The sequence below is a fragment of the Polyodon spathula genome, chromosome 17 (assembly GCF_017654505.1).
Source record: "Polyodon spathula isolate WHYD16114869_AA chromosome 17, ASM1765450v1, whole genome shotgun sequence".
NCBI classification, from domain to species: domain Eukaryota; kingdom Metazoa; phylum Chordata; class Actinopteri; order Acipenseriformes; family Polyodontidae; genus Polyodon; species Polyodon spathula.
The window spans coordinates 33,874,716-33,900,395 of NC_054550.1; the positions used below are offsets into that span (position 1 = coordinate 33,874,716).

The 25,680-nt window shown below is 37.6% G+C and overlaps 1 protein-coding gene across 2 annotated transcripts; it reads right to left on the minus strand.

Annotated features, from left to right (window-relative positions):
• Positions 1-8,874: 8,874 nt before the first annotated feature.
• Positions 8,875-23,776, minus strand: LOC121330040 (serine/threonine-protein phosphatase 2A 56 kDa regulatory subunit epsilon isoform). Of its 2 annotated transcripts, none has more exons than XM_041276275.1 (14): positions 23,402-23,776; positions 20,963-21,123; positions 15,735-15,931; positions 15,206-15,307; positions 14,752-14,844; positions 13,678-13,808; positions 13,510-13,569; positions 12,869-12,977; positions 12,439-12,492; positions 12,292-12,342; positions 11,471-11,590; positions 11,209-11,336; positions 10,984-11,085; positions 8,875-10,110 (listed from the first exon to the last, which is right to left on the minus strand). In XM_041276275.1, the coding sequence occupies exons 2-14, from the start codon at positions 21,117-21,119 to the stop codon at positions 10,011-10,013; spliced, it is 1,404 nt and encodes a 467-aa protein (XP_041132209.1). In that variant the 5' UTR covers positions 21,120-21,123; positions 23,402-23,776; the 3' UTR covers positions 8,875-10,010. The 2 variants fall into 2 exon arrangements, with proteins under 2 accessions (XP_041132209.1, XP_041132208.1); XM_041276274.1 differs by having other exon boundaries at positions 20,963-21,126.
• Positions 23,777-25,680: the final 1,904 nt, after the last annotated feature.

A 25,680-nucleotide genomic window follows, 5' to 3' on the forward strand; every position in this document is an offset into this window, starting at 1 on the left:
GTTCTTCAGCTGCATCTGCTAGGTTGTACTCATTTGAATATCTCTATCTCTCATTGTAGAAGTGTCTGGGGTATATCAGGGGAAACATCAGTTAATGAGCAGGTTAAATAATCAAAGGCCCTCTTATAAAATCAAACTGTGGCACTAGGCTACGGTCTTAAGCATCTGAATACTAATAAAAGAATATGCTCTGTGCTGGAACCTGCAATCCGTGTCTGGACTCTCTATACTGGATTAACATCAAACCAGCCTGTTCCTCAGCTCCTGGAATGTTGTAGCGCACACATACACTTCAGTACCACTTTCACTGCTCCCTTTACCATTACGGAGCAGCACTTGCATTTCGCACATATTTTCTACACTTTGAAATGCCTGGTACAGTGCAGTAAGGCAGCTCCAGCAGGGACAACCTCATACAAGACCACAAATACATGGAGTCCGTTCACAATTATAAAGCTTGTTTGGACCTGCAGGTTAAATATTATGGTAGTGAATGCTTTTCAATGTCAGAAAGGAGCAGTATTGCTGAGATCAGAGCCAGCGACAGCTATAACCCTTCTTTATAACTCATGTTCATGTCCATGATGGTAATGACTAACTGAAATCTCATCAAAGAAACATCCCCGCAACACGGTTTTCATTGGAAATGAATCCAAAGAGAGACTTTCCATTTTAAATATCGACCCCTAATGATTATAATGGGTTTTTCCATCATTACCAAATTAATCTTCTTCAAAAAGTGTTCCTTGCATGTATCTCTTGCTACCTTCCAGCAACTAATCTCTGTAGCAGAAGAAGTTACCACCACTATTGTGAGGAGCAGTAAGAAATAAGAGACCTTAGCTGATTAGTTATTTTTAGGTATTATTTATGATGTAGCTGCCAAGTCCATAGTGGTTATTGCTAACAGCAAGCCTGCTTAAGGCACTGTATTCAGAGCGAACATGTACCACCGTAGATAAAGGGATTTCTCCACACATGGTGAAGAGAGAATAATTTCAAGTGCTATGTTGTTTGCATTTGTTCATTGATTCTAGAAGAGTATTGAGAAGATGGAACCAAAAGAGTGGAAGAGCCAAAGACTCACATGTCTGAACACAAGGGGAAAGTCAGAAACAAGGCAGCTATCATTTCTATTGAAGGCAGCATGTTCTTACTAAATCAATTACACACAGGGGCAGGCCCGCATTATTTCACCCTATTTACCAAATATTGTGTCATAAGAACATAAGAAAAGAAAACACCAGCCTGCCACAGCTTGCTGTATTTTTTTTTATGAAAAGCAATGTTTTACACCCACACATGCTTACTGAAGGAATATTTTCACAAGTCACTGTGTTTTTGATAGTAACATTAATTTGGAGCTTCTCCAGAGTTTAACAGTTTGCATAATGTAGAGCATTTGAACCCCTTTGGCTATGTGACAGTGCCCTAAACAGGCAATATAAATGATAAGATGGGGATCCCTTTTCAATGGCATATACAATAAACAAATAAAATGAATTGCAAGGGAAGTGCACATTCAAAGCAGGTCGTTGTTGAGTCAGACAGTCACCAAGCCTCAGGCGTCATGGAATCATGCTTCCACTTGGTTGAGTCCCCTCTTATGAATTCTTTGTTCACTTAAAGTTTTCTTAATCAAATAAAAACAAAATAATGCCATGCACCTGAACAACAGCAATATTTATAACCCAAATGAAAGTGTGTTCCCTGTAGGGTAATGCTTTCAGAGTGGATTAAGTAAATTATGATCGCATTTGTGTGAATCTCAAGATGGGGTCTTTTTTTCATTCAGCTCTTGAGCGTGGTATTATAAATAGTTTTCCCATCAACCAGTTACCTTTACAGATAAGTCTTACCTTTTATTCTCATTTAGTAACCTGAAAAAAAAGATACAAACTTAATTCAGGATCACTATACAAGTGTGTACCTTACAAGGCTATATAAATGTATTTCAAGTGCGGGCCCTTAACCTTGCTGAAAGAATAGTGTTCAATAGAGTTTGATAAAATGATTCTCCTACTGTAGCTTCTGAAATCAGTGCCGGAAATCAAGCAATAACCCAGCAAAGTAGGGGTCCTTGGCAGCTGGAGGTGTTGATTGAGACAATATTATTGCACTGCTTGAGGCTCCTCTACTCCATGGCTCTGAATGAGACAGTATTACTGCACTGCTTGAGGCTCTTCTAGTCCATGGCTCTGAATGAGACAGTATTACTGCACTGCTTGAGGCTCTTCTACTCCATGGCTCTGAATGAGACAGTATTACTGCACTGCTTGAGGCTCTTCTACTCCATGGCTCTGAATGAGACAGTATTACTGCACTGCATGAGGCTGCTCTACTCCATGGCTCTGAATGAGACAGTATTACTGCACTGCATGAGGATGCTCTACTCCATGGCTCTGAATGAGACAGTATTACTGCACTGCTTGAGGCTCTTCTACTCCATGGCTCTGAATGAGACAGTATTACTGCACTGCTTGAGGCTCTTCTACTCCACTGCACTGCTTGAGGCTCTTCTACTCCATGGCTCTGAATGAGACAGTATTACTGCACTACATCAGGCTTCTCTACTCCATGGCACTGGAAGTGAGCATGGATGAGACCATGTGCATCAGTGAAAATAAAAAACTGTTAGTAAAACTCTGGCCTAGCTCCATTCATTCTAAAACACCATTCAGGATAATATAAATAAGCATACGAGTGAAACACAAATGAAAAGGTGAGACCCCAGGGGACCTGCTATCTTCAGATAAACTTTACACTTGCTGTCCAGCAAGTATGATGCATTTCTGACCAATTACACTGACCAGGGTTAATGTCAATGATAGCGATATTACCCTGTAGCACCCCAACAGTCGCAGCGTTAGTAATGTGTCCCCCAACTTTAAGTGACGACTGGGTTATGCAACATTTATAATCCTAGCATAAATAAATAAATAAATTGCAATCTTTTAGAATTTTACTTCATATTATTTAAAGAAAATGTATTGGGTCATTTTTTATGTGCTATGGGATTATTCAGATAATACAAATTAAGAATATTAGAACTGCATTGGAAAATCAATGCTTTATTCACAAATAAAACACAATGATGACAGAAGTCTCACATTCACTTTCCTATTGTGTGTAGCTGGGTTCATTGTGTTCGATTCCTTTCTTTTAGGAAAACGTTGAGAATTGCTGCATCTAAACACGACAGCATCTATTTTATGAAGGGTTCAGCGAAGGTGTCATTTGGAATTTATATATATTATATAAAATATAAGACATGAAATGGGTTACTGTGTTGCAAAGTGTAGCACACACTGCAGAATCAATTTGTAAGCCAGGCATTCTCTGTGTCTCGTTCCATAAATTCATTTGATCTTTTTTCTTGTTATTTTAAACTGAAGGCTTTGATGTTGTCAAGGAATAAGTTGTGTCTTATTCTATTTGGTTGTCCGTTGCATCTTTCCTTGTCACAACATATTTCATATTTTACACACTGTATAGCTTATTTCTATAAATGAATATTTTCTAAATATCTATTTAAAAAATATATATGTTTTTGCTTGTTTCCTTTGTTTAGTACTAAAAGATACCAACTTCAGGACTTTCAGGGTGTGTTAAGTTCATTTAGAATTGTATATGGGACAAAAAGTCTTCATTTATTCTGGCATTTAATAGCAACACAGCTAACTGCAAAAACCTAATTGCACATCAAATTAGTGGTGGAAGCAATACTATTTCTCACTCATTCTTCCAAGAGAGAGTCCCACCTCCCCCTTTTTCTAGCAGTTAAAAACCTTAAAACAAAGAAAATGAAAGTTTCTTAACATCAGTGGATGCAACAAGATGGACTAGGATGACCAAATAAGTACACATGGGCTAGTCCATTAACCCACTGTGCTACTTTGCCCACTCTCCCAAACCTCACAAGATACTTTCAAACCTCAAAAAAGGGTAAGTTTGGACAGGCCATAACATCAAACACATGCAATCTAAAAACATTAGGTGAAACTAATAAGTTGACAAATGTCATCGGTAAGAAGCTTTCACAGTGTTCTTGGATACCAACAACACTGACAATGCAAACCTTTAGTAAATGGAATAAAACAGTTTTTTTTTAGTATTGTGTTCCACTTGCCAGAGGTGCTGTCCCACTTAAACAAGAACCAGAGCGATTTGCTAATATGAGGACAAGCGGGCTGGGTCACGAGAGGATCACTGCTTCAGCTGACAATTCGTATCCATTTAAAATCTGACCGAATAGCTTCAGGGATCGGAGCCCAGCTCAGCACTGCCACGTGGAATCAGCCGATGCCATTCTGTTGCTGGGGCACTCTTGTTTTTATTGCTATAATGCCTGATCGGGACTTGTGGTTTGGAAAAAGCACTAGCTGAAAGGAACCAAAAGCTGTCAATTATTATTAAAGACAAGTGGAGAACAGCAAGAGTATTTTGAAATGAGCTTCTGAAAGGCAAAAAAAAAGGCGCATTAGATTCGATGAAATATATTTCATGCAGTCAGGGATGTAGTTCGATTATACAGCTTATTAGAATGTGTGTGATGGCAGAAATCGCTGGAATATGCAGGGAATGTGTACACCACTGCAACAGTTTTATAAATCATCACACTAATTATTAAAGGTATGACCATTTTTTATAGGGTAAATAACTTATGTACTGATGAAGCTTTCTCAATGCAGGTCTGGCAAATAAACTTGGATTATCACATTTCTCTTACTTTATTAAGTAATTGTGTATGCAACAATGAACATGAACCTTTTTGATGGTTGTACTGTATTGCATTTATGGGATTTAAATGTTATAAATTGGTTGGCCACAGGAGGGCAGCAAAAACTTACTTGGTCACAATCAAACCTTTCCTGGAGTTAAAAAGATTGCACAGTGCGAGAATGTAGTATTCTCTGAGTGCAAGAACTGTATTGCTGTGTTGGCCCTGTGAATAGCAGGGAAATGGTGTACGTAATATTGAATCAGGTGCTTCTGCTTATTAATGTTCTTCTTGGTACATGGTCCCTTTGCTTTAACTGCTCCAAGTGCACAGAGGGGTAGCACACAGTTAAAGGAAAGCTACAAATGCCCTTAAAAATGTTTAGCTTTTTTGCCCTTCTCTTACCTATTTATCACGTTCTACTGCTTGCATGCTGAGGTTGTTCCCTATAATCAGATGCCACTTTGCTTGCTGGTCTGTGCTAATGTGCCCTTCATTATATTTGCTTCCTAATCTTCAGAAGATGTAAGGTGTTAACCTCAGGCTGAAAGATGATTTTTTAAAACATACACAACCACTGTTCAAAAATGAAAAAAGGAAACGGCATTAAAACAAGTCTCTAAAAGCCCAAGGGAGATGAAACCATTTTAACTTCAATCGTATGTTTCAATTTTTTTAAAGAACACAGCAGAGTAAATATTTATGATTATATTGTAGCTTTGCTCAGCTGGAGGCTGCTGCATGTACCAGCGATAGCCCAGCAGTTCTGCATAATCAATAGGAAGCCAGATGTAACAAGAATAGTAATGTCTACAGAAATACAATCTGGGCAGTGTAAGGATTTGTTTATATAACATTTGCAATTAATTATTAAAGGATTGGATTTTTACGAACAAGGATTAACAGTTTATTTTGACATTGCTAGTTTAAAACTTTATAAGGTACTTGCAATGTTTTACAAATGTTTTAGCTACAGCTAAAAACATTTTTGTTGCTGTGTGTATCCAGTTAACTGTTGTTTATAACATATTCACATATTCTTTAGTGCTGTTTTACCTCAAATATGCCATATAGTAAACTTTGTAATAGTATGTCTTCCTGTGTAGATTTTGGACGTTTGTAAAATGCCTCATTTTCATTTTACACAGATATTAACATGTGGTGGGGGGTTGTTGCAAAAACTATTTTTCAATCTTTAATTTGTATTTCCATTAGGTTAACTGAATAAAATACAAAGTGTCTGGGAAAGACACCACCATTTCCCTGCTATCCACAGTGCCAACACAGCAATACAGTTCTTGCATCCAGAGAATACTACATTTACTTTATTTTCAGGGCTTCCTGTACTGTGCAATCTTTTCACCGCCAGGAAAGGTTTGATTGTGACCAAATAAGTTTTTGCTGCCCTCCTGTGGCCAACCAATTTATAACATTCACAGCCCATAAATGCAATACATTAACCAGAATTAAGGTTTCAAAGATACATGTTCATCACTGCATACACAATTACCTGAAGTAAGAAAAACATGATAATCCAAGTTTATTTTCCAAACCTGCATTGAGTACATCAGTACACAAGTTATTTACCCTAAAAAGCAGTCACACCTTTAATAAATTAGTGTGATTTATAAAACTGTTGCAGTGGTGTATACATTCCCTGCATATTCCAGCGATTTCTGCCATCATATACATTCTAATAAGCTTTATAATGGAACCATATTATTTGACTAATCTAATGTGTCTTTTTGCCTTTCACAAACTCATTTCAAAATACTCCTGCTGTTCTCCATCTAAAAGCTTTTGGTTTTGTAGGGGAATAATTGCATAGAACCATCCCTGTACCTATTTGTTGCTACTCCATACTACCATTATTCACCGAGTTATATGCTTTAAAGCAATTTGAGTTTATGAAATGTATTAAACTGCAGGTACATGTCACGGAAAACCAAACTGTGGATGGTGCGACAACTGAGCTGGCTCCAGCTTATCTGTTGATCTTTATTGTGTTACCTCGTAAATACCTGTCCCCCCTGTTGTTGTTGCCCCAACTGAGCTGGCTCCAGCTTATTGGTTGAAAGGGAAACTACCCCGTCTCTCTGTAAAGGTATAATAACTGTATGCTAACTCTGTATGGCAGAACACTGCTCGGGTTTTCCTAGCACTGATGTATTGAGCTGTTCTCGTTTGCGCAAACTAATAAAGCTTTATATCTCTGAACACCCAGTGCAGTTGGCTCTTTTAAAGTTGCGGACCTGAAAAGTTCCACGACAGTTTCTTTCCTCCAATGCTTTTTCCAAGCCACGAGTCCCAATCAGGCATTTTAGCAATAAAAACAAGAATGCCCCAGCAACAGAATGGCATTGGATTGCTTTCCGAGCTGGGTTCCAATCCCTGAAACGATTCAGTCAGATTTCAAATGGATACGAATTGTCAGCTGAAGTAGTTATCCTTTCATGATCCAACTCACTTGTCCTCAAATTAGCAAATCACTCTGGTTCTTGTTTAAGTGGGACAGCACCTCTGGCAAGTGGAACACAATACTAAAAGAAAACTGTGCTTATCCCATTTACTAAAGGTTTGAATTGTCAACTTATTAGTTTCACCCTATGTTTTGATTGAGTTTTTGATGCTATGGCCTGTCCAAACTTACCCTTTTGTTAGGTCTGAATGTGTTTTTTTGGCTTTGTTTTATTGAAAGAGCTGCAATTCTGAGCCATTAGCATCATCTTGCCCCGGACATCTCTACGGCACTAGCTTGCTTTTACAGTTTGATTCTACTTTAACATTTCTCACAGTGGCTTCTGCAAATTGCTTCCTGCGATTTTACATTCTTTACAAATTCCAACATTACAGAGTTTACAGTTATACAAAAGTTACTATTTACAGAAATCCTGGAAATAACTTTAAAAATATCAAATATTTATATAAAAAACAGATCAAGTTAGGGTAAAACAGCTGTTCAAACATTATCCAACTTTAATGTTAAGAAAAAAAAATCAGATTCAAAAGGTTCCTCTTTTATATTAAACTAACACTATCCTAACACATACCTACATAATCACTTTAAACACTAGAAGAATCAGAATACAGCAAGATTCCAAAAAACATCAGGGCTGACCATAGAACACTGGAGATATAAGGTATGCATTATGCAGTAGGACATTATCTGGAACTGAATTAGTGCAAATGTACACTGAGATTCATTTTTCAAAAGTAAAGCAGTATTTTTTATTGTTATCATTAATTAACAAGTGGGCTGGCAAAGACAGATTGTTTAGAAGGAATCATTTGTTTTCTTTTATTTCATTAATAAAGTCATCAGGATTTACGTAGTTGCTCTCAAACCCTTTAAAAGAATCTGTCTTAAAGAAACAATTACATTTAAAGATTACATTCAATCCAGGCTTTTTAAATTTTTTTTTAATTTGTCGTTTAGCCCCAGTCTTCCTTGAATAGCTTAAGCCTACATTCTGCATAAAACGATAGTGATATTACCAGCACTGGTTGCTGTCCAATTACAACATTATCCAGCCACTGGCAGGGTGTAGCCCCGGCCTGTCCAGGTCTCAAGGGGATACTCACGATCAGGCAGCACCTAGACAAAAATAAAGTAAAAGAACCATTCCACACTGTCCTGACACTGTCAGCACACAAGAGACCGAGGATGGAAAACAGCTAAAAACAAAGGATTTAGATAGTCAAAACAAACACACCTCATTCTGCATTAGTTGTGCAGCTGTGTGGTCTTTTCCAAAACCTCATTGTTTACACGTTTAGCACTCCCTGAAGTATTTGGATACTCTCTTCAAAAACAAAAATGCTACAAATGTTGTTGAAAATAAATGGCAATTGGTACAGATCTGTACCAGACTGGACCAAAGCTTAGTCCATTACTAAGAGGCTAATAGCTGGCAATACTGGTGTCTTGTCATTTTTGATTCAGCTGAAATGCTGCATTTTTACTGTAACCTGCAATTTCTCTATATCATCTAATATGGAAAGTTTATCATCAATGGTTGCATAATAAAAAAAAAAACCCTTATAATATAGCCCACCCCAGTTATATGCCAGTAGCTGTTTAAGAAATTGAAAGCACCAAAGACACCACAGCACTAATCTATTGCGTTTTGTTTGTTTTCTGATCACAAACCAGGTTTAATTTAACATCTCTTTATTTTTTTAAATAAATTAGACATTTTAGATTGATCCAACCATTTGTTTTCACATCCGAGTCATGCTAAAAGCACACAAATGAGTCTGAAAGGGTCAACGCAGATTTAGTATTACTGTATACCAGAGCACGAAGGTGAGAAGGTCCCTAATATTCTCAGGAACCTGTTTTCAAATGGCATCACAAATACCAGGAAGGTTTGTTCCATTATACCACTGTTTTCTCTCATAACTAATAACTACAAGATACAAGATATGAATGTACTGTATTTAATAACAATGTTATACAGATTTGTAATACTGTGAAGTACTTACACAGGTAGTGTTCCTTTTCACAATACAGGAGTAGTACAAGTTACTTACTGTACGTCATTGACCAGGGAACCTCTATGGTTATAGGCTTAATATAGATATATATCATTTTTTTTAAATAGGTTATCGATTCAAGGTAACAGTGCCAGACTGATACCAGCAGGGCCTGCTTAAAATAGTGAACCAAACCTTGACAGAACCAATCCGATTGCTTTGGAGCTGATGCACACAGAGAGCTTGACTTGTTTAAAAAGAAAAGAAATTGCGTGCAAAGACTTTTTTTCCTTTTGTTTTTGTTAAATCGTCTACACACAAACCTTAAAATTCCACAATTAATAGAACCTTTCAAAAACTTGTAAGAAATAAATGATCTGCAGCAGTTTTCGGAGGGGATAAAGGTTTGAACATGATCCTCCAGACAGGGGTATCCTCTTCTAATCTGCCAAGGATAAACACGGAACTCTTTATACACTGGATCACTGAGGCTGCAGTCTTCTCCAAACATTTAATGCAGCACCCATACAAGGATAAGAAATAAATTTTGAAGAACGGGGGTTAAAACAATTTCTACATTTACAGAAGAGTTTATTTTTCTTTTTAAAAGTTCCTCTACTGTCCAAACTTTGGACCAAAGTCCTTTTTTTCAGCATAATATTTAAGGGAAGGAAAGTTATTTACAGTGCTGTTGAAATAATGAAACAGACGTGAGAATCTACCGTAAAGTAAGTTGCACAATACAGAAACCTGTTGTTCCATCTCATACTACATAAATGTGTATCCACAGGCTAACAGCGCAGCAGTTTCTTCGTTAAGTGGGGATTATCCCGTCGCTTCTCAGACCTCTCTTCAACTCTAGATCCTCAAGCTTTTTCCACAGTTCTTCCCGTTCTTTCTCCTTTTTCTTCTCTCTGTCGAGGTGGAAAAAATAGTCACTTACTGATCTGTACAACCCTTCCCATGACAGATCTATACGTAAAAGCTGGACTACCGTTTGGAAAACTAAGAAAAAACTAAAAAAAACTAAAATCACAAGTAAGGAATGGCGGACTGTTCATGACAAGGACATGGTGGCAAAACTGGAATGCATCCACATAGGGGGAAAAGAACAAAAGAATAAATAAAATAATCAATCATCGGTGAGTTAAGCATGGCTGGAATCATATGGCCCCTAGGAGTTTGGTTTATTGTTGGTGGGGTACACCATTACATTACAATTCAATCATTCAACACTTCACACAGTCTTTCATTTGGTTTGAAAATAAAAAGCAGCTCTTCAGAAAAGATGCAATGGAAATTATCGATTGAATCTGTACATGCCCACAAAATAAATCTCCTGTATCCTAATCTCGCACTGCACTCGACACATCATCATACAGCAGTCTCCTAATCTCGCCCTGCACTCGACACATCATCATACAGCAGTCTCCTAATCTCACCTGAGACATCATCATACAGCAGTCTCCTAATCTCGCCCTGCACTCGACACATCATCATACAGCAGTCTCCTAATCTAGCCCTGCACTCGACACATCATCATACAGCAGTCTCCTAATCTCACCTGAGACATCATCATACAGCAATCTCCTAATCTCACCCTGCACTCGACACATCATCATACAGCAGTCTCCTAATCTCACCTGAGACATCATCATACAGCAGTCTCCTAATCTCACCTGAGACATCATCATACAGCAGTCTCCTAATCTCACCTGAGACATCATCATACAGCAGTCTCACTAACAATGGGTTCAAGACTTTTTTTTTTTTTTTTTATAACTTACCGCTGACGATCAGACTTGTAGGTTGCTGTTAGATCATCAAACAGGGTACTGTTCATTTCCATAAAAGACTTGAGTACGTTGTAGACTAATGCAACTATTGCCCTGAAAAAATGCACATGTAAAAGAATGTAAGTTTATACAATAATATGCATAGGATTTCCAAAATCAAATCTAGGATCATCACAGAACAGAGCGCCAGAGCATTAGACTGGCAGTCATACTCACGGATTCCAGTGCTCTTTGGAGATCCTATAAAGGCTAGCGAACATTATGGGCAGGATGACGTTCGAGTTCTCCTCTATCAAACTCATGATATATTCATTGTTCCAGTAATACAGTGCCCTTTCAGCAACCTACATTAAAAAAAAAAAAAAAGAAGAGTTTTTATATATTTCCCCCCACCCAAAAGGAGCCGTCTACTGATTTAAGGGGATGATTAACTGTAACTAGTTATGTGCAGCTATGCATAAATAAACCAACAGCCAACCTGGAAATGCGGGCTGGACACACATCTGGAGATCTGTTTGAACAGTGGTTCTTGAATTTTTACAAATTGGGATGGTTCGATCACATCCAAGATCTCCTCTAGCTCTCCAAGATACATGACCTGTGAAAAGATGCAGGAGTGGTGCCATGAGAACAGTGATAACCTGAATCACACACCACAAGGGGCCTTACTGAAAGCTAAACCCAGGTTAACCAATCACATGAATCCCCAGAGTTGTATACAGAAGCACATTACAGAATGTTTTGAGTGGAGGTTTCTTTCCTGCGGCGCACCAGTCGTCTGCCATGGAGGGCATTTACTTCACTTAGCCATGCAGTGTTAACATTACAAACCAAATGCTTTGTGGTTGGCCTTACCCAATATGGACTTGCAGAGCAACTCTGCTGAAGGGGAGTGATGGGTACCACCAGCAACGAAAGGCCAGGGCTGTTTGTCGTTATACCAATGGTACCTTGAAGCAGTTTCTGTACTGCACTAGCACCGACAGACAACGCAGCAAACTTGACATTTACAGGAGAGCAATGTCAAATACCTGCTTTAGTTCCGAAACAGCACCCAATATAAGCTCATTTGTTGTTTTACATTAGTTCAGACTACATTGAGACAATTACTTTTTTTTTTTAAATGCCATTTTAACATCTGTTAGTATCCTTCTGAGACCATGTGCTACGAACAATATTCATTTTGAAATGTGAAGCAAGAGGTTAAACATCTGAACACTACTGTATCAATGGAAAATAATCACACCAACAGGGATTTGTATAACAAACCATGACCACGGATACAAAACTAAATATTACCTCTTTTTGACTGCAGGTTTTCGGCCAGAATTTTAGTAAGCCTCTGATAACCTAAACAAACAAACATGATAGGTCATCAGATAACTTCATATACAAATGATTTACAATCACATACAGAGAAAAAAAAGAGGAGATAAAAATACTCACTGGTTCCGTTAATGCTGGGTCTTTCTCTAGAAACTGTACAATACAATATGCTAACTGAAAAACAAAATGATAAACTTTACCAGTATGGAATTGAATATTAACAGGGAAGTTTATGTGAGGTATGTATTGGTAACTTTAAAAATATTAATACAGGACCCTTCAGCAGTGCACGTTATTTCCATTTCAAAATAAATTCATAGCTGTCCTGTTCAACAGAGGCAGACATTAACACTTCCTCAATTAACACAAAACATTAGTGCTATTTGCTGAACAGTGTAATGCAATCTATAGAACAGCAGACAAAAAAAAAAATCACATAAAGCTTACTGGTCTTTTTAACTAAGCATTACTGGGAATGCAAATAAATAGTACATCAAATGAAATGCAGTTGCATAATTAAGCTACAAGCAATCCTGAGAACGTGCCACACCTGTGCGTGAAAGAGTGATAAACTCCTAACAGTGTGCAGGGGGATCAGGACTTTCACCAGGAACTGTTTGTGCTCAGCCTTCAGAGGCAAAGCAAAGCCATTGATTATGCTGAAGAAATAAGAAAGAAAAAAATAAATAACTTTTACATTACAAAGAATTCAATTACTGTAAGTATACATACAAAATACAGATTATGGATATGTTCTACAGATTTGTAAGAATCATAACTCACTTTTCATATATTCACTATTCATATTTAAAAAAAGGATGCCACAAATGTGTCTGCTAATTATTGTTAGAGGAAAAGTGGAAAAGCCAACACTGGGTGGCGCCACCTTCCGAATCCATGCTGCACATCTGTGGTTTTAAACTTATGCCTCTAAAAAGCCCTGCTTATGATAAAGAAAGCATGGATTTTGTTCTGCCTATTTAAGTTATTTTACATGAACCAGTATGAATAACTGAATATAGCTATGTCTATATATGCTGACTTCTGTGTCTTAAACTACAGCTCTTAATACACAGCGGATTTATACCAGACCATGACATCCATAGTAAGCCAAGGAGGTTTACTAATTGCTAAACTGGTATTTCAGGAAAACAGCAAAACCAAGTCATCAGTGACAAGCACAGCACATACCTTCCCAGTATCTCCAGAAGCTCTGCTACCCCATTGAAGTGCTCGGTTTCATAAACAAAACTAACCAACAGGGAAACAGGAAAAAAAAAGCAATGATTTTAATTAATTGGTTTCACTTCAAAAACAACATATTTAAATTAAAACGCTTCAAATGAAATTTCTGCTTACCGTAGAAAAATATTATTGATCTGTTTTCGTATAAAAGCTCTAAGACCAAGAAACTTTCCATAAATTCTGTGCAAGACTGTCTTCAGGTAGTCTCGTTCCCGTGGGTCCTCGCTGTCGAACAGTTCCAAAAGCTACAGACAAAACAAGCAAAGCAAATACAATAACCAGTCTGAAAACAGAATAAGACAAGACGAACGCGTGGTTTTACTGCAGGCTTTTTTACTCAACATACATTTGTTCAGCCTGGGGTTGGAACTGCAGCCTACACTGATGCACATTGGGTTAATGTACTAGCTTTTTAACTGGGTCTCTGGTTTGAATCCAGCTTATGCTACCTCTAAACAGCCTGGAATGAAATTGGAAGCAATCGTGGAGGCTGCTGCGCCTTAATATTTATATCACAAACGGGAGGCTGCTGGAAGGAATCAAGTGTAAACTAACAAGACATCCAAGGTAAATGATGCTTCTTCAGACCTACAAGCCCTCCCAGCAAATGCTTCACAAAGAAATAATAAACAAATTCCTTGGCAAAGATCCCCTTCAGCAGAAAGAAAGGTTGAATTTGAGATGTATCTGCTCTGGTTAAGTCTGTGCAGGCTTAAAAACCAGCACCACTATCTGGCACAGCTCTTACAATGTGGAGTCTTTAGGGGGATTCCACAATGGGACAAGGGATCAAACAGCTAATATTCATATTAAAAGTATTGTTTTAAAGTGTCTTTCAGAGATGCACCAATTAACATGCTTCTGACACTTTAAATAAAAACAATGCAGTTTCCTATTTATGTCTATGACGGTAACGTAACTAACTCCATTAAAACGGTAACTGGAGAACGTAACTGGTTTGCATGAACACAAATCCCAATCCAGGCAGACACAATTTTAAACAAGTTCCCTGGGCTGTTCTGGCATGTGTGCCAGACAATATATGCCATTAGGCACCTTGCCCAATACACTATTCCTTATGCAACAAACTGGAAATAACTAATTTAAATGGCTTTCGCCGTTTCTCAATTTTCCTGATAAAAGTTTAACAGGGCAGTGAACAACACCTGTAAAATAAAACGATCTCACCTGTAGTACAAATTTCTGGTCTATATATTTTTTGGCAATGCTGGGCTGGAATTCTTGACTCTCCAAAAATCGTATGAAAAATTCATATACAAGCTGCAGAAAAAATACAATAAAATAAGGTGTATTAGTAATTCTCTTGAAATGAAGGCTCTACAAAAGGCATGATTTGACGAATGCTTTTACATTGTTGGATTCCTGGAAAACTGCAGCAGATATCGCACACCCCCTCAACGTCATAAAAATAAATATTGTAAGAGGTTATCAACACCCAATTATAAGTTGTACAGTTAACAAAAGGTGGGAGGAAAGGGTTGTACAAAAGAATGTAGATTTAATGAATAAGCCATGAATACAACTTTGCAAGAAAGAACATTTAATGTAGGCAAATGTGTGTGTGTGAGTGAGTGAAGTCAGGACCTTTTTTTCCTGGTAATAGAATTGGTCACATGCCTACCTGTAAATGTGGCCAAGAGGCTTCAAGAGTCGGCTCATCCTCTTCTGGATCAAATTCATTACTGTCGCTGGGAGGGAGGGTCCTGAATATATTGTAAGAAACCTGACAACATAAAAGGATGTTTTTCAGAACCCTGCCTCGGCCAGATCCCTATTCTATACATCAAATGAATAGGCCTTTCATTCTGTGCACAGTACAAACCTTCTGTAAACTGAAGATCCGTATCTTAAACAATGCAGGAAGCTGGTCTTAAAAGTAGAAGAGACACTGAAGACGTCTTTCTAAATTTAGCACTAATGAGTGATGCTACTGTAGTTATGGATGGTCTTAAAGTAATCTGGTCACATGAATCCTGTTTTAAGATACTACATACTGGGGACATGTGGAAAATTAACTATCAGCGCTGGCAAACAAATGTACATACAATACAGTTTCTAAACTATCAAACAAGCAGATTTATCATGACAATTCTGAAACGGTGCTGCATATCATGTGTGGTGATGGGGAGTGCAGTGCAACACAGCCTTACCGTTCTTACTACTTCGGGGTATGCCTGTTCGGTCAAGTAACCCCTGCTGACCGTGACATAGTCCACAAGCTCGTTCAAGGTGGAGCGTTTGTACTCTTTCATCTTGAGATCTGATAAAGTATCCATGAAGTCAAAGATGAAGCTGCACTGCTGGAGTTTCTTCAGGAACAGCTCCGGCTGCTCTGCGGCTGGAACGTCTGCACGAAAAAAATGAATAAAGGAAAGTCTGAGCCGACGCATTTAAAAGATGGAGCAATGATGAGACATCGACCATCAGCGAACAGGAAAACAACTCTGCTGCGGACATTTCCTGCTGGACAATCGAAGGAAAACTAAAATGGAGGTGTATGGCTTTGTCCATTCAAATGTGCCCGTAGACTAAAGCAACTGAATACAAAACACACCAGGAGGGAGCGGACTGTTACCGCGTTATGTTTTATATTTCTATTAATTCAGCCATTTGTTGTTTCTCTAAAGTTGAACATATATATGTTAAAGCTATATCATCCACAGTTTTAAATATATATGCAAAAGAAATGTTTTATTTCTGTGAGAAAAAAAAAAAAGATATGATCTAACGCATGCATTCCACTGGTTGAGTAAAAGTCCCGCCTGACAATGAAGTGGATGGATATGATTATCTTTATTGTACAAGACTCTCTGGCAGTATCTACCCTACATCACAGCTCTGTCTAGCACCAGCTGGAGTTACTTGGATTACAGTATGTAAATTTGTGCATTACATTCTATATGCAACCAAGCTGAATTACACAGATACAATACATTCATTTAAGTTTCTGTTAACTTAGGGGAAAAAAATAAATAAATAAATAAACACAAACACACACACACACACACACACAATTATTTCCTCACACACAGTATGCATACTCAATGCCTTTTCAAATTCACTTCACACACTGTATCTATAATGAAAGTGTCACAGCTTGCATGGAATTTATATGATCAGGTATACTCTCTACTTTTGAGAAAAGTAAAAACTATACTCCAGCTGGTACGGTATCTCGTAGAATTAAAAGCTACTTGCCTAACAGTTATTTAAAGAGAGACAGATAAAAAATACCTAGATTAGTGCAAAGATTCACTTTTACTAACTCAATAGGCTGCTTTTCATTTTTGTTATTGTTAAATGAGACTCTCGTGTGAAAAGCATAGCTGCTAAATAACTGTAATTACAGTACTGTACCAGTGAAGATTTCAATAGGTCCTGAACTAAAAAAAAAACAAGTATGTTAAATGGATCTAAATATAGATATGTACAGAAAGAAGAGCCATTTCAAATAAAGCATCTAATCTGTTTACAAATCAAACACAAAGCGCTGCCTAGTGCCCCTGTAGCGTTTCAGCTGACAGATAAAAACATCTTGCATGAGCAGTAACTTCAAATTTGTGTGCTTCTACTGTATAGCGATGGCATTCATCTCTCTCAGGGTCCTGTCAGTGCTTGAAGCCACATGAACTTCTTTCCCACTATAAATACCCGTAGTTTCATTGAACCTTAAAGATTTTATTTGAACATATAAGTGACAACTTTCTGGATAAATAACACTTGAGACAGAAAGACTGGGCACAGAAAACAAGATTGCAGGGTGTTTGCCAGGCTGCTTCCAGTGTTTAGTTTCAAAATGCTAATATATATACCTTTGTCCTCCAACTAGGACTAGTAGTCATGACCGTTTCCTCAAATCAGATTAATTAGAAAAGGTTTTTACTGTGAGAAATACTGTATGTTTGTTAAGCTCCAAAAGACAAGTACACTGCAATGAGAAATCTGTGCTCAAAACAGCACCGGTCTGCATAAAAATCTGACCCTATGTTGATACGTTAGGAACAAAATGAAGATACAATACCAGGTTAAATAATGAATGTGTTCTTCACAGCTAACATTTCCAATTGGACTTCCTGAGTTCAGTGATGAACTCACTGTAGCCATGGCTTGCAGATCACATGGAAACTGCTGTGTATGAGGCTTTGGAAAATCCTGTACATAGCAGACCTTCTTAAAAAGCAAGTTTAACTTGGTAAACTGTCTTGTAAAAGGATACCTGCAAAGAAATGCAGAGTGGAGTTTCCCCTTGGATACTAGCTGCCCATATGAAAGAGAAGCTTGAACCGTGCACAGTATGAACACATCTCATCCTATGGCTGCATTTTCATTCTCAGCAAACTCTCTTCCATTTTCATTTAAATTGCTTGTCTCGTTTCAGGTTTTGCAATCTTATGAACAATTTACTCACACAAGCATGGGGATCTCTATCCAGTTCAAGGCAGTCACAACAAGAGGAAAACACCAGCTACAGCAGAGGGAACTTCACTTGAGGTGCGACATTCATCTTATCTCTACAGTCGTTAGGGAGTGCAACTGTTGTAAGTGTGCCCATTTCTGCTTACTGTATCTGGCATTTTTAATAAAAGGTTTTATACATCTGCTTTCATTGATGAGCATCAGAAAATAACTTTTTATTGAAACACACACAAAATCTCTGTGGGAAAATTACTTTGTGTGGTCTTTTTAAAATGAAATTTAAAAGCCAATGTGTTTGTCTTGAAAATGAGTTACAATCAAATTCAATCAAAAATCTAAATTATAACAAACGTTAGTTTGTTCATGTTAAAAATCAACACAAATATTGCATGGAGAGGATGGCTATCGTTGGTGCAACTCCAAATATCAATTCACATGGTTTCATTTAGCTTATAGATATACACATGTTCTGCTTGCACATTACCGTTTCAAGATTATTCTGTGTCATGGTAGGCAAAGATCTAAAGCCAAAATGTGTCCAACGGCTGTTACAGTGTGTGGTGTACAGTAACATTACATGAAACATCCTAGTGGCCCAGGATAACATATTGACATTACTGAATTTATTTAGCCATTTTACTTGGCTATTTTATACAGAGCGTCAAAGGGCCACCAGAGTTAAGTGAAAAGGAAATAGTGTTTATCCTAATGATAGAAATGACCTACATTACTGGCCATCTGCTTGCAAAGGCCACTGTGTCCCCAGAACAGATGTTACTGACCACATTAATGTATTTGTTTATTATTTTTATAATGCAATTAAAGCGGTTTACAAACTAAAACTGATTAGCAACATATTAATTAGGTAGGGCATCACTGTTCGTATTCAGAAGTACCAGTAATCGTTTTGGCAGCAAGTGAAAAATCATGCTTATTTCTTCATAGAGAGACTACTGATTGAATAAATGACTAGCACCTAATACTCTTCTACCATTTCTAAACTGCTTTTATACAGACAGTTATGTAGTTTTGCTAGCCTGGTATCCCATATTTTCCCTGGTTCATGTTGTACCAGAGTGGGTTTGATATACAGTAGACCTATAAAACAGCCTATAAAAAAAGATAGTAAGTTATCAAAAAAAAAGTCATAGAGATTTAGACCCAATTCATTCTTGGTTATTTAATACCTACACAGCCCAGAGAAAAACCTGCACTGTAGTGGTGAGAATAACGGTATGGCAATACAGTGCTGAAACATTGCTGTCAGCATCTCTAGCAGATGAAGCCCAGAGTTCTACTTCGAACAACATTAAAAGAAATTCTACTGTAACGCAAGGATTATATAAGCTGTTGGACAGATACAAACTGAAAACACTGAATTTAATAAGAACTGATAAGTGATACAAAAAAGTACAAATAAAAAAAATAACTAACATGAACAATCATTAAAAAAAAAAAAAATGAATGCAAGATAAACACATTTTTTCAAATGCACAGCTATTTTTCCTATCAGGAAAAATAAAATATAGATCTCTGTTGCCTACTGGTAGAAACACGATTGCAGTTAGACCACTGGAGTGAAAACGGACCTACAACCCAGGAAGAGACTAGTTAACAGGAAGCAGAAACGTCAATCTACAGTATATTATCTGTGTGTATCTAAAATTAAAGAGACCTAAAGTTACAGCAGAAAAATAAAAAGCAACCAGTGATCATGTTCCAAGTGGCATTATGATTTCAGAAAACAGATTTTCAAAATAAGCTTAACTCTTAATAAAAAAGGTGTGGCTTGGAATGATGACTGACTTGATCACTACAATAGAGAATTCTGGTTTACAAATGTACTTGCATCTTGGAGAAGCATTTAAAAATTCCAACCATCTACCTGTATCTACCAGCAAAACCTCACTTCCCAAGCACTGGCCTGTTCCAGTTTCTCAGGCCTCTCATCCGAAACTAAAGGCAGTTTAATGAGTGAATGGCAAGGAGGGAACGGCTAGAACTGAACAGCAAGTGGAGCTGCCCTTGAAAAGCCAATGAATTGCATTCAAATTTATGTACAATGCTCAATTTGAAAATAAAAAAGGACAGTGAGATTCGGGAATGCGACTGTGGGACTGCATTAGGCCATCCGAGGAAATCAAAAAAGGCGCTCTTAATCTATACAGGCACCACATTCATGACTGTGATGTCACAGTCATGTACTGAAGTCTGTCTAATTATATAGTGAAATTAAGCAAAGTAAAATCATGTTACTGATACAGTCCAAATCCAGGCATGGGAAACATTTAAAACTGAAAGGACTACAGAAGACGATGGCTACTGATCTATATACAGAGCATATTATGGTGATGCAGCATCATACACAGTCTTAGACCCTGCTTACAACAGCAACACATCTGTCATTAACCATCAGAGTCAATACAGAGCATTGCATACATGGTGAATGAAAACAGAATTGGTAACAGGACGGTATCTCCTAGTAATGCAATATTCCATTCAGGGAAGGAAAGATTGATGTGTCAAAACACAACAGTAAGACGGTATAAAGTGAAACCCATTACAAACTGCGAGCAGCAGAGACCAACATAAAAACCTACCTTTATGTCATGCTTGCCTTATGATTCTGATGTGGCAACGAGACTTTGAACTCAAAGTTTAGATAACTGATTATGAAGACATGATGATCGAATTATTCCAGAAACAAGTAGCACCACCATTCAATAGCATTTAAATGATCAGAATGCATCAAACACAGGTGCAGAGGTACTGATAAAGCAGCGAAAGCATATAGAGCAAGACGAGACCAGTGGAATTTACAATGCTGCAACAAATAAACCAAAACATCAGCATGCAAGTTAGACAGGATGTGATGTTACTGGTAGGTACACTGAAAAACAATGCAGGTTCAAAACAAACAGTGTAGACGACTGTAGACTAAAATACATGAAAAGCAGGTTACCTTTAAGCAGAGGCAGAGGTGTTAACTCTATAGCTTTGCCCTGAGATCTGAACTGTGAAGAGCTCTGAGACCTCTTCTGTTTGGCCTTTCTGACGGACTTCCGAGAAAATCCGTCTACTTTGTCCACTGATGGAGGAGTTGTGGCTGCCGAGGACATATCCCTACTGGGTGGGAAAAAAAGATGAGTTATGAGGAATTCCATTTCTTCTTATTATTGCTTGTTTATTTAGCATATGCCTTTTATCCAAAGCAACTTACAGAGACTAATCTTACTGCATCAGTGTGAGCATTTAGCAGTGTTAGGCTGTGGTTTTGAAATATATGATATATACAAAACTCCTGCACATTCAAGGGCCGTTAGTTCAATGACAAAAACCACAATACAAATGACAGCAACACTGAAAATAAAAACAGTTAATATACAGCACACACAAAACCAAAGTTGCGCTAAGGGAACACAAATGTACTTTTCAACTTCCGAAACACACTTAGGAAAACATCTCACATTCATAATAGTACATTTTAAATACTTTATTCACTTCAGTAAAAACACTGTTACCCAGTTTCCTACTACAATTTCTTTCTTTAAGAAAGTAACTCTTTCAGCATTACAGTAAGCAGTTAGATAGTTTCAGGGTTTTATAAGAAAATGGAATCGATATACATATTAGTTTTTTACTAGTCTGCTATTTAAGGTGGCGTCATCCTTCCAATACTCTGCTTCCTGTACTAGGCTACTAGAGCCGTATGCATTTGAGTAAAGTTCTGCAGGGTTGATAGTTAAGCACACATCTATTAAGGAAATGGGATTACACAAACACAACCTACTGCATCCATTAGCACCATAAGATGGTGAGTCCTGGAGTTGCTACATCAGCAAATAAATATTGTCCCACTGGCATACATAAATCAAGTACAGTGTATCAGTTTCAAACTACTAACATTATAAATCACACATGAGTTTTACCAGTAAAAGAGAGAGAGAGAGAGAGAGAGAGAGAGAGAGAGAGAGAGAGAGAGAGAGAGAGAGAGAGAGAGAGAGGTCATGTACATGCAGTCAGATTCACAACTTGTGTAGCTTGAAATGAGTCACAGGCATATACACTTGGAATTTTTTTCTGCACCTAAGCTTGAACATGTGCTGACCCTCTAATGAGAAGTTAAACTCTACAAGTCACTTTTGTGGAACTTCACTTGCAATTAAATAATGAAAACAATACATTGCAAATACAACTATTCTACTGAAATGTGTGCCTAAATGAGGTTAAAGCTGTAGTAATGTTAACTTTTAAATCATGAATACTGCACAGATTATTCATAGATAAATAGCCACCCAAGCATGGACATGCAGCCTGTGCAAATGTTAAGATCACACTACAGTATGCACTTGAGCTACAAAGTACTGAAAATGACTACAGTATGACATCCTTTAGAAACAGAAAACTATGTAGTAAATAGAATTTAAAAGTAACTAACAAATCAGTCTGCATGCAAACCCTGCAACATAATTCTTGTATTGCAGGAATTTGACAAACGTCCTCAACCATTACTATGCGAGAAGAGGCGTGTGCTAATGCAGCACGCTGAAATACGCTGAAATAAAAACGGGGTGACGTTTGAACAAATTTCTGGCAAGCTTCTTAAATTCCTAAAAGGTGTAAAAGAATGAAATTAAATTTGATACAGTCTATCGCATAGCTAAATGACTGGCCTACTGATGACGAACTGACATGCAGGATGTACTGCACCTTTATTTATTTATTATTATTATTATTTTATTTTTTATTTATTTTTTTTTTAAAATCAGACAGAAACAAAACAAGCAGTAGGTTAGTAACCCATCGTTTCAAAGTTTCAAATGAATGTCTGGGTGGGTCTGCAGTACATAACCAGTACAAATGCAACCTGACAACTGTAATGCTGTCGATACGATACGGAGGCAAGCAAAAAGACGTTCAAAGAGATAAAACAATGTTTATGCCTCAAATTATTTCTAACAACTTTTTTTTGTTTTGCTACAGCCGGCTGCACTTGGTAAACAACCCCCCTCGTCTCATTAATTTTTTGTATTTTTCACCAACTTTTCGTTTTCTTTGCGGACTAAAAATCTATTTAGTTTATGTTTCTAAACTCATTGAGCCATGAATAAAACGGCTTACTTCTGTGACGTAGGCCTTCAACACAGTAACACAAGTAAACAGTTTGTATTAACTACTACACTAGTCGTAGTACAGTTGTATTTGTATAACACAATAAGTTAAACCACATTTAATGATTCTGCATATAAAATGCTACATTTGCCTATTTAAGTTTTTATTATATTTCATGATTATTTTAACCCGTAAGATAAACATAAATATATATTAGAATCTATATATTTAATTAAATGGGCATCATATCAGCGCGGCTCTAGACGTAATGAAGCGTAATGCACTTTACCTTGATCCTCCTGTGTCTGTTAAGAGAGATGATGAGCAGTAATGATCCCGGTTAACTCTATCAACACTTGGGTGTTTTTAGTCCTGTACAATAAGCCTCTCCCAGCAGCAGCAGCAGGAAAGCAATCTTGGCCTTTCCAGAAAGCCAAACCCAGGAGCACCTCTTTTTACCTTCTAACGAAATAATCCTCCGAGTCCCATTAATAACGAAATATATAAACACGAATCTAAATTAACCACATTCCCTGATGAATGACAGAATTTACTGCTTGCTGGCCACCTCTGTATATTTATCTTTCCACTCTGTGTGATTTGGGGCAATTTCCCTTCACCCTATTGTCAATATTACTGGGCTGAGTCCATGGCACACATAACACAGACACACTCTAGCCTGCTGCCGGGGTCTGGCCTAGGTACGACAGCCATTGGGCGGTTTGAAAGAAAAACGAAAGGGGTTGGTTAATTCAAGGCGTCCATCAATTGACCCTCCCAGAGAGATGAATAAATACGTTGGGTTGGAGCGAAAGCGACTGGGAAGGAGATTGGGTAGGAGACGAAGGTGGAAAAGTACCCGTATGGACTGAGGACGAACCCGCTGCTGGTTGCTGGCTTGGCCGTCTCGGTCCGGGCTCTGCTACACATGCCGCCAAATAACCTGCAGCGTGAAAGGTGCAGGAGTTTACATTGTAGCTTCAGGCAGGAAGCAGTTCATTCAGGATTAGGGTTGTTATAAGAGGAACGCTTTAAAAAAAAAAAAAAAAAAAAACGAAAGCACATTTCGATCTTTTTATTATTATTTTAAGTTTTCTCTGTGAAGCAGGTCTCTGCCATCACTGCAATGGCTTGTGCATCGGAAACCGCTTTAGAGAAAAGATGCCACTGCAGAGAAGCGGTGCTGGTGATTCAGTAGGTTGGGGGCACGGATTCCTTCTGGGTCTGAGTACAACACGTCCCACAGCACCGAGTTAACAGTAGATACAAAGTTTATAAGTGGGAAAATGTACCTGTATTGACCGATTGTGCTGCCAACATCATTGATATTGTGTGTGTGTGTGTTTTGTGAATCGGTTTTCCTTTTATTTATATTTTGCTGTGTTTCAGATTTTATTATTTATGTTATGTTCCGAAGAAATTGGCATAGCAGAAATGGTTGCAGTACATTGCTTAGTTTAATTATGATCCCTATTCAAAATATTGCAACTTTGTTTTGATGGTGTAATTCCTACTCAATTACCAAACACATCTGCTAAAAATAAAACGTGGACGTCAATCTAATAATTAACATGCTACCTAAACATACAAAACAACTCTGTGATTCAATAGCTATAATTTAGGGGATGAGAAAGTGTAAATTACTTGGCTGCTTATTTTACTTAAAATCGAGAGGTACAAAAACTAAGGGAAAAATCTTTGTTGTGGGATTACAGGTGGATGATCTACTTAGGCAACGGGCCAGTATTTTATTGTTTGCAACTTTTTTTTTTTCTTCAAGAATCTTAATATCATCAACTAGCAAGAAACAATTGTGATGCATCTATGATTAATTCAATTAGCATTTTGAGTTTCTTCATGCAGACAAGACAAAAAATAGGGACCATTCATTTCAACCCTGCCCCCCACTATGTTTTCATGGTATTTATACAGCGCATATATATTAATGTTAAGTATGTGTTTTGTTTTAGTTCTACTTTTTAGTACTGAACCGTCTTGCTATTTATTATACTGTGTGCAGATCAGATCGTTCTCACTAGTCTTGCTAGTTTTCACCTCTGGCAGTTTTTTTAAAAGTTGTTTTTCAACCCTTAAAACATATTTTATTTAATGACACCAGCGAGTAAAAAGGGATGCTTGCAGTTGTGTACCTGATTAATGGCTTTGCCTAAATGTACGGTTTCAGGCTGGGTTACTACTACTTAAAGGGAACATTTCTTACAAACTGACAGAATATTGTAGGACTTACAGCAATTAATACTTAGTCTTTCTTCATCACCAAGATCATCCTACTTAGTGTATACAGATCAGCATCCTTTTCTTTAAATGCGTAAGATGTATTCCAGTATGCGCTGGCTGTAGGTTTGCAGATGCAGTCTTCCAGCTTTAGCAAATGCGGCAGGATATTCTCCCACTGTCTTTTCGTTCACTTGCAGGACTGGATGGAATGCTAGATTTACATCTCTTCGGTATGATCTTCACGTGTGATCCATTATCCTGCTGTCAGACCAGGGTGGGCATCTTCTGTACAGCTCCTTTAAATAAGCTGTTCTGTCTTTGTTTTAATTG

What these genes read in the sequence shown, in the direction of transcription:
- LOC121330040 (XM_041276275.1), bottom strand. Translation starts at nt 21,119, where the DNA reads ATGTCCTCGGCAGCCACAACTCCTCCATCAGTGGACAAAGTAGACGGA. An exon ending in ACCAGAAATTTGTACTACAG is followed by an intron (nt 13,809 to 14,751) that starts GTGAGATCGTTT and finishes TTTTGTCTGTAG; the next exon opens with CTTTTGGAACTGTTCGACAG. An exon ending in TATCACTCTTTCACGCACAG is followed by an intron (nt 12,493 to 12,868) that starts GTGTGGCACGTT and finishes TTTGTTTTTCAG; the next exon opens with TTAGCATATTGTATTGTACA.